At 40.3% G+C, this 9689-nt stretch overlaps 1 protein-coding gene across 11 annotated transcripts in view; it reads right to left on the bottom strand.

The window, feature by feature from the left end:
- Positions 1–5887: 5887 nt before the first annotated feature.
- The window catches only part of LOC100533391 (myosin heavy chain, non-muscle), a 98113-nt gene continuing 94311 nt past the window's right edge, over positions 5888–9689 (bottom strand). For all 11 annotated transcript variants that reach the window (XM_013081404.2, XM_013081412.2, XM_005096454.3 and 8 more), the window contains one exon: positions 5888–8556. In XM_013081404.2, the coding sequence (XP_012936858.1) occupies positions 8442–8556 (115 nt within the window). In that variant the 3' untranslated portion in view covers positions 5888–8441. The remainder of the gene's footprint in view (positions 8557–9689) is intronic.

Here is a 9689-nt window from a genome sequence, read left to right as displayed (position 1 = left end):
TTTGGTTGTTTTCTACAAAAGAGTTCCTAATGGCAGCCAAAAAAAAAAAGATAATCAGCGTGCATTCAGAAAGTCAGATTTGTTTGTCAAGCTGAGGAATATGAATTATAACAATTTGTTGTCAGTGAGTTCTGTATTAAGAGGAGACGGGTGGTTGGGTGGGGGGAGGGGGAGGGCAAATTTGAGATCCTCTTTTTCAGAGATATGAAGGTAGCGTAACTTGTTGTGAGAATCAAAAAGGGGCAACTAAAGTAGGGCATATAGATCTATATTAAAATTTCTTTTTTGACTCTTGTTCCATATTGCTCAAGTTGTCTGCGGCACAAACGAGGCATCCAACAGGTTTATGGTCGTTTCTGTTGGTGCCTTCTGTGAAAAAAAAAATAATAAAAAATTTTACAAATATGTTTTTTTTTAAAGAGGGCAACTGCCCAATATTCTGGAAATGGAAGATTTTGATTTGAAAAACCTTTGGCTGACCCGGTTTCCATAGCTAGAGCTGGTTGTTTGGCGAGTTGTACAGCTTTCCACTCCGATCTATCGGAAGTGGGCGTTGCCTACAATCTACTAGTTTATGCTTGAGAACTAACACGGCGACGTTGAAAGAAGAAAAAAAAGACTGAAGCGCCGTAAGAACGAATGGTATTTTTGTTCTATTTACCGGTTTATTTTTTGTTAATGCCAGGATGGGGTATGCTCTGTCAAAACAGGAGACACGATAACGACAGGATCAGCGAACTGTTCAAGCAATCAAATCATACCACAAAAAACCTTTTAAAAAATAACCAAAAGAACAAAATGAAAGACGTATAAACGTAGGCCTATAGAACATATCATAGGCCTAATATGATAACATTATATAGTAGCCTATACCACAGGCAATGTATTTCAGCGGGCCCTGTTCTCCCCACCCCCACCAAAAAAAGAAAGAAACCACCTGGGGGAAGAAAGCGTGAAGGGCTCAACCAGTTTGAGAAGGCTACGCAAGGAGGACATATCTTTTAAGTGTATGTTATGAGAAGATCGGCCAGAGCTCATGAGCGGCGAAAACACTAAATGAAAACAGATTCCAGCGTCGTTATCTAATGATGTGAATTTATTGAGATAACGTCTGCATGCTTGCGAGTCAGCCTGGTTCGTGGGAATTTCCAAGATGTCACATGAGACATCGTTGAACATGCTGAATTGATTACCCAAGAGATTGGGGGGGGGGGGGGGGTGTAAACAATCTGTGTGGGTAAAATAACTGGTTACTAATGAATACCGGTATATATATATATATATATATATATATGGATAGTGGCACACAGAGTGGGTTTTTTCTCCGTCCATTTATCTCTATTTATTTATACACGATCCTCCCATACTTGATATATTATGTAGCTATTTGATAGAGAATTAGAAAAAACAGGTAGCGAACGACCCAGAATCTTATCTAGAAACTAGAAAAACTATTGAAGATGCAGGTTTTCACAGGCAGCAGAAAGAAACCGAACACACGTCTTTTTGAGAGAAATTGACAGTCTGCATTCTACAAAATATATTCTGTCTGTTCTTAGCTTGGTGGAACGTGGAAAGTGATAGATTGGTGGTAGCCTACGTGGGAATCGATTTCTTCAAGTGAGAAACTTAACTCTCGTTGATTAGCAATTCGATTCCCTGTTCGTAGTGGAAATCTTTGTATATGTTCCTTCTTGTTTACAGAATACCCGCAAGTCTTCTGTGAAAAAAGCAATTCTAGTGCACACACACACACACACACACACACACACACACACACACACACACACACACACACATACACACACATAAACACAGGGAGGGCGAGAGTGAGAGAGAGAGAGAGAGAGAGAGAGAGAGAGAGAGAGAGAGAGAGAGAGGGGGGGGGAGATGAGGGGGACGGGATCGTGGGAACGCCCCTCTTACTACATGTAAATTGCACAACATTATAATTGATAACATCTTTGAAGAACGGCTTATTATTGATATCTGGAAAAAGGCAAGGAACACTGTCTTTACGTGGAAATCATACTTCGCAGTACAAAGACCAGCGATCATGGTTAGAGAATCTACTATCGACTATACCACTGAGACCGCCCAGATCCAAAAGGGATCGGGGGGGGGGGGGGGGGGGGGGAGACGAGGTGCCTTTTCTTGGCATTTTTCTCCTGGGGTTTCAAAGAAATGAGAACTGGAGCGGTAAGGGAAGCATGGCTGTAGGCTAGCTATGATTTCATTTATAATCTGTCTGGGGTTTTTTTTACTTCGTAATCTGTCTGAGAAAAAAAAAACCCAGACAGATTATGAACGATGACTGACCTTCAAATGGGTGGCGTATTAACATCAAGGTATAAAATAGAGGTGGACACTTCGATTTTATTTACCTTCTCCCCAGACAGCCCCAGTCTAAGAAAGTTCAGCTGGAGGTTCAAACGTTCAAGCTAGTGTTGTTGGGGTTTTTTTTTGTTGTTGTTGTTTTTGGTTAAATTCTTTGTTTGCCGTTGTTGCTTTATGTTTTTTAAAATTTTTATTTTATTTTTTTATATTACGCCCCTGTCAGCACAATTTATATAATTTGGGAAGCATATTTCGACCCTGGGTGAGAGTGAATCAGTTAACGTCCGAGCAGAAATGCCAATAAAAATATCTTCCCACGCAGAACTGAAAAATGGAACTCGGGTCTTTTGCATGCGACTACAAAACGCCTAAATCTGAAGGCTACACCACAGACGCCAGTAAATTTGACTGAAATATACGGGTCGAGGTCTGAACCAAGGCAGGATCGGAATTGTTTTTTCTTTTCATGTCAGTTTTGAAGAAACCTGACAGGCAAATGTCCGGAGCTCCACCATGGCAAGACTTACCCAGCAGCAGAGGCGAAGCGTCTATATAATCAAATAGTCACTGCTTCCCTTCCTAATTTTGAAACATTGTCGCAGTCAAATTCACCCATAGACGTAAACCTCATAAATTAAACGTAAAGAGACGTTCATGATCACCAATGAACAATAGACTATGCCTAACCTTCAAAACCGTTTCATTGCCACAGAAATAACTTGTTCGCCCCTATCGGGCCACTCCATAAGTAGTCGCAAGCTTTGATTAAGTAAGCTTAAAGTGAGACAGGAAGAGTCTACCAATAGAGTTGAAGGGAACATGTGCATAGCAGTCAAAACTGTTTCATTTGCCGCATATATATACCCTGTTCACCCCTTTCGAGCCACAGTTATAAGCACCCACACCCGCTGATTATGTAAGCTAACTATTACACTGGTCGAGTCTACCTCACAGATGTGAGGGGAACTAACTCCTAATATTATCTTGACTGCTGCGCGTGCTTGGTTTTTTTCCCCTCGATTTTTTAACGTCCTATAATCAGATCGTGACCTCGATTATGACAGCGGCTCCTGGCCGCGAAAAGCTAGACAAAAAACAGCCAAATGTGAAATAAAAAATAAATAATTGGCATGTTCTACCAAAGTGTTTCGGCTGTCTGCCATTGTAGAACTGACATCTCTGCTTCTTTCCTTGGTGTTCGTGTGTTCAAATCTAAAGTTAAATTTAAGGTTAGAAAAAATATTTAATAAAATACTTTCCCTATTATTTTAGCGGTTGAATATGCATACAACATGAATTCAGGATTTGTTTTCATTCACAACTTAGAGTTGCCGCCTCCAGTCTCCAGTGCCAGTAAGATTCTTGTGACTTGTGTGAGTGTGATATCTCCAGGCCTATCTGGTCCCATCTCTCTTTGATTACAGTGTCAAACATGTCAGCCTTCGCCCCTGCCCAGCAGCGCATGCACAGGGCGTTTCGTTAGCTCAGCCATTCTGTACTATAGCCCTGGTTTGAATCCCAGACCCTGCGTTTTTAAAACTCATGTTGTTTCGAGGATTTTTCAAGTCGGCTCTCAATCCATTTGACTAGGTCCCACCGGAGAGGAGCGTTAGATTTGGAGGTCCCGCCTCTTGACTTAGATAACCTAATACATGAAGTATAGTGTTGATGGAGGCGCTAAGCTCATACATTTACTTTCTACTAACATACGCGCACCACACGGCCCTCAGTCACTCCAGGTAATCTGGCGCTATAAATTCTAGAGTAATTCTTGTAAGATTTTCTTTTCCAATAGTCTTAAGTCTTAACAGTTGTGACAGCACCTGCCAACCATACGCACTTCAGACTTTGAGAGTCTGAGTATTTATTAATTAATTAGTCAACAACATACGACAACCTTCGTTTGCATGATTTGTGGCAAAATTATATATTTCATCTTGAACCATCATCATTCTTGGGCCTGAAGAAAGTGACTACTGATCATTCAAGTAATTGTAAAGGACTCATGCCCCATAAAAAAATATTAGAGTATTAAGGAGGCGGGCTGCTTCGACCCTTGTTTGTTTTGGTAAGTGCTTTACGGCACTCGCAACTGCACAAGGTCACAACATTTTAGTTTGGTAGGAATTTTGAATTCTGCTCGGATGGTGGGTGAAGCCTACTCTTATCGATTTTGGACAACCAAAGGATCTTGAGAGATTTTTCGTCCTTATCCGAGATGGGTAGGTGTTAGATCTTACCTGCCATAAGACCAGGGGTGTGGTGAAAGACAGCAGTAAGAAGGAGCCAAGGAGTAGCAGCAGAAGTAGAAAGGCTGCTGAGATAGTCAGGAGCCAAGAGGAGGAGGCAAAGGAGAGGGGGGGGGGAGAAAGTGGAGACGAAAGCAGATGTCAGAACATAGAGTTTAAGTTAGCCTAGAGAGCAGGAAAGGAGATGAGAGAAAAAAATATTTCGTCGCTGCCAGGTTTCGGACCCGGGACCTATTGAATGAGAGGAGAACACCATGCCATAACCTCTTGACTACCAGAGCCCCCGCTTTGACCCTGCTTATCAGGTTCACCCATGAACCAGTAGGACACAATATTCTATAGACAGATGCAGATACTCGATTAAAAACCTCTCCATTGAGGAATCGAAATCACATAATATTAAAATCAAATATTCTGTGTACAGCAACATAGGCCTAACCGCTATACCACAGTCACCTGTGCAGTACATCCAGTCTACGGTTCGTACATAAGAAAACTTTGTCCTTCAAAGTCTGAACATGACCAATGTATCAGCACAGAAGGATTTTTGAAAATATTTCTTCAAGAAATAGAAGAAAAAAACAGGATTAAAATGATTTGTGATTTCCGCTTTGGCCAATGAGATCAATTCTAGCAGAGAAAAGTTTGACTCATTTTGAGCTTATAAACATCATCAAATGACTCATAATTTCCACTTGTGGATGTGCGCAGCTTGTGGGCTTCTCACTTGGCTTCAGCATTTCTAATTTGAGAAGCCTACGACTTGTTGCTCCCCAACTGGGTTTGTCAGGAGCTAGGCTCTCGCATGTCAAGGGATTAAAGTTCAGCATAACCAAGCGATACCATGGACCTTCAGGACTGTACCCTAGGGCAGATTCTCCAGTGTGCTTCCCAGATGGAGAAAAACAGAAAATAGTTTTCAGTTTCATTCTTGCAACTTGTAAGCATTCCAGAAAGGTCTGCTTAAAACACTTTGGGGCCATTCCATGAAAAACAAAACTGCAGTGACAGACATAACACAGAGGAAAAAAATTCTCAGCAGTGATTGAGCCATTCCTTTTCTTTTTGTACGAGCTGGAGGCAACTTTCTACTACCCCCCCCCCCCCCCCCCCCAATAAAAAAAACCCGGCTCTACCACTGTTTAGACTGTTTAGATAGAATTTAACAACAGGTCATCCATCAGGCCTGTCTCATGTGTGCCACTGAAGTTTCACTTGTCATGGAATGGCCCTTTGGGTAAGGAATAAGGAAGCCTTTATTTCATCAGGCAAGAACTCCACAAAACTAGGAACAACAGATGCTGTGCTAAGTGTTTGAGAGTTTATTTGGAAGTTCAGCAAAGCAGTACATGATGTATTTATTGCATCAAGCTGTAATGAAACAAGTGTGGCTACACAAAAGACATTCTTTTTTTGTTTTGTTAATAAATCATGAAAGGTTTGGAGGGAGGAAGTTTCATTCAATGCAGTCCAACAAAGTTCAGGCACCAATATAATAACAAATACTGATACCATTTTGATCCCGTCAGTGTCAACAGTTACCATTTCAATGGGGAATTTCCTTTTCATATTTATTTAGTAGAGAAATGAATGAACAGTTTTGCATGGAATATTTTTTTAGCAATTGCTTTCATTACTAGAATTTGCACTACGCATGAGTTTGCATTGATAAATGCAATAATGGTAATACCAAGAGAAGATGCCCTGCTAACAGACAGGTTTACACACTGCACAAATATTCCATCCCCTGAAAAAGGATCTATTGGTGGAATGCAACAAACAACTGCTTGGACAGTCATACTGAATTTGACTCAATATTAGTAACGCTATGCCAAAGACAAAACTGGTTTCTAAAACAATTAATCAAAGCAGAAAGCTTACGTCCAACAGCGGAAATAGGTGATCTTCTCTAAAATGTCACCTACACACTAGGTGGTCAATAAGGAGAAGGAGAATACAATACATTGTATTGAGTAAATATTAGTTCTCTTTTTGGTAATTAGTTCCCCTACAAAGCCAGTCCTCGCTGTACTACAGGTGTCTGTACCATCATCTGGGTTATATAACATGCAATACTTCAACAATCGCAGTCCCCTCTGACCCCCCGAAAACTTCACTCACAGCTCAGAGCCATGAAAAGGTGGCAAATGCAAATATATCTATTGGATGCAAACATGCACTCCAAATATCCACCCTCTGTCTGACTGAAAGACAGATTAAAAATGTCAAAACTGAAGTCTAGAAAATGAAAGAGAATATATAAAGAAAAATACTTTACAGGTCTATGGAATGAGCTTGATATTTAACTGCCTGGAATTAACACGTGCGATATGGTTCAAAACTGGGACAGACAGCACCACCGTGCACCTGCCCAATGTCTTGGGATCTGACAGGTTGAGCCAGAGCCAGGGTTATTCCAGTGCCGGGCGTTGTACTAGCCTCAAGTCTTGGGGAGCTAGGCCTGGCAGCATAGATATCCTGCTGGTGTCCACTCAAGGCCAAATGTTTGCTACTTTGAGGTACTCAGTATTTGGCCTCAAGACACAAAAATAAGGAGCAGCATTTAAGTGCTGCATCACTCCTTCAGATAATTTGGTAATAAAATCATAATAAAGTTATAAAGGATAGATGTAGATTACACAACGATAACTAATAGCATTCATTGAATTGAAATAAGTAAACCAATACATAAAAAATTGTATGGTATTACGACACTATGGAATTGATACCTTCACATACATCATGAGAAATAAAAAAGAAAGCAGATAACTCTAGTTTTCCTTAGTTCTCTATGAACACAATGAATTTATTGGAAGAAAAAGCAGAACACTACATTCAAATGCAAAGGCATCTTTTAATATTCACGCTTTACATACGAAGAGCAGTCTACCACTGATACTCTGTCAAATATTCAAACACAAAATCATCAATTGACATTGGTAGATCTGAGCCACAGAACTAAAAGATAAAGCTCTAGAAAGCACTGGTAACAACTAAAAAAAAATGCAACCTCATTTTTAGATTTCAGGTAAACATGATCATCATGATTTGTTTATACAAAGTCCTAGACTACATTGAGCTATGGAACTGACATCCTCACCTGTGACACACAGCATGCAAAAATTTCTCAGGCTAAGAATTGGTTCCAGCTTCAGTTTTCATATTCTTTTGTGGCCTGTGGTTGAACACGACCAGTCTACAGCAGTTTTTGGACAAGGACTACACCTGTAAAGGCTGTATTCGGCAACAAAAGCAATCACTAGTACTACAGTCCTTTCAGAGCCACAGGCACTAAGACTGTGTGGCGGTCATATGGTACAATTTACTTTTTCTATACTGTAGACCTTGAGGATGGTTGGAGGTGAGCAATAGGGAGCACTAGACTCATGGCACAATGCTCATCAAACGAAACCATAAGCTAAATAATTCAGCTCCCCCCTCCACCCCGTTATATTCTGTTCGACAGAAAATTCCTCTGCCCACGGCTCACTTGTGACTTCAGTTTGTAAAGCTATAAACACAAAAGAGAATGCCAGGCCCATTCTATGGTCAGTACTGTACAGTGTCAGCAAACACAGTAAAAAGTGGATACAATATACGCGTCAACATTTGATTGGGGAATAAAACATGCCGCAACAATAACTTGCCCTTACCAACAGCAGTGACCCGGGATACAGCCACTACTACAATTCCAGGAGAATTCATGGGCTCAAAGATAATTCTACCTTTGATTATAAGAATACCAAAATAATTATGTGATACCCCCTAACTACAGCACAAAACATTCCGATGGAGCCGCCTGCACAGGCCGTGTCATGTCCACGAGGAGAAGAACGGTTGCAACAAAGAAAGTCTTTATGTCTCCGACTGGTCCTCGTTGCCGTCCTCCGAGCCCTGGTCGTCCAAGGTGGTGTCCGAGCCGCGCAGCGTGGTCGACATCACAGAGCGGGCTGACCGGGAAGCTGACGGCCTGGAAGTGACAAACACCAGGGATACACAGTCAGGAACAATGAATATTGAAAGTGCACAACGAACATACTTTTACACAAATATGCATTTTTCAGCCAGCATACAGTTTATGAGACTTGATTTCTATCAGCAGAAACAGAAACAAAAAGTTAACTGTTATGGCACCCAATACAAAAAGAAACTAAACCCCCACCAAAAAAACCCACAAAAAGTAACAAAGGACTAGCCTGCTTTGTCTCATATTGCAAGCCTTCTCCCTCAAATCAAGAATCATTACATACGGAGTATAAAAACAAACAAACAAAAACTAAAAGCAACCATAGTTAGAGCTAAATATAAATCTGAACTTGTGACAGCTGTCATAAATAGCGTAAGTCTCTCATCCCTACATCTTTTGAACAAACTGGTTTGTATGGTTGTTTATATGGTATTTATTTATTTCTGGGGAAGGGCAGAAAGAGGACAAAAATATGACATCTGAACAGCTCAAAATAAAAACAGAAAAAGCTCACAGTCATGAAATGATTAAAGAATTCCGTTATCAATTAAAGCCTTTGAGGGCTAACTTTACAATAAGTTTTGAGCTTTTTGGACATTATAATAATTTTTTTAATAAGTGAGGAACCCGTGGGCTATAAAAGTGAGGAACTCAAAATGTAGATTATCACATATCCCTCAAGCTAGCAGATGTAAAGTAAAGGAAAAAAAATAGAATGACTGCTGCTAGATGTCTCCATGATGCTCAAAGAGCAAAACATAAACAACAAAATATTGTCATCACAGCGCTATGCAATCAGACAATTGGAAAGATAATGGGGTTATTACTTATAGTAAACAATATTTGTTTTAAAAAGCAATTCTGGTACGGGGTAAGCATTTATCTGGTGCTTCAGTTTTAGTATATCTGCTGAGGCAACCCTTGGAATGAAAACAACACTGGCCAACTAAACATAAAAGAGTGCAAATATTTCACAGCTCCAAACGATGGACAAACATGAGGTTCACACAATGCTAAAATCACAGAAAAGGGCCCAGTCTTTACTCCGAAAGTACCAAAAAGTACAAGGAAATGTGTTAACATTTACACATGCAATAACAACAATACTACTTATTATAATGAATAAAACTTAAAAG

The sequence above is a fragment of the Aplysia californica genome, unplaced genomic scaffold (assembly GCF_000002075.1).
Source record: "Aplysia californica isolate F4 #8 unplaced genomic scaffold, AplCal3.0 scaffold00129, whole genome shotgun sequence".
Lineage (NCBI taxonomy): Eukaryota > Metazoa > Mollusca > Gastropoda > Aplysiida > Aplysiidae > Aplysia > Aplysia californica.
The sequence above is the reverse complement of the archived record's forward strand: the minus strand, read 5'-3'. Positions and strand labels throughout refer to the sequence as shown.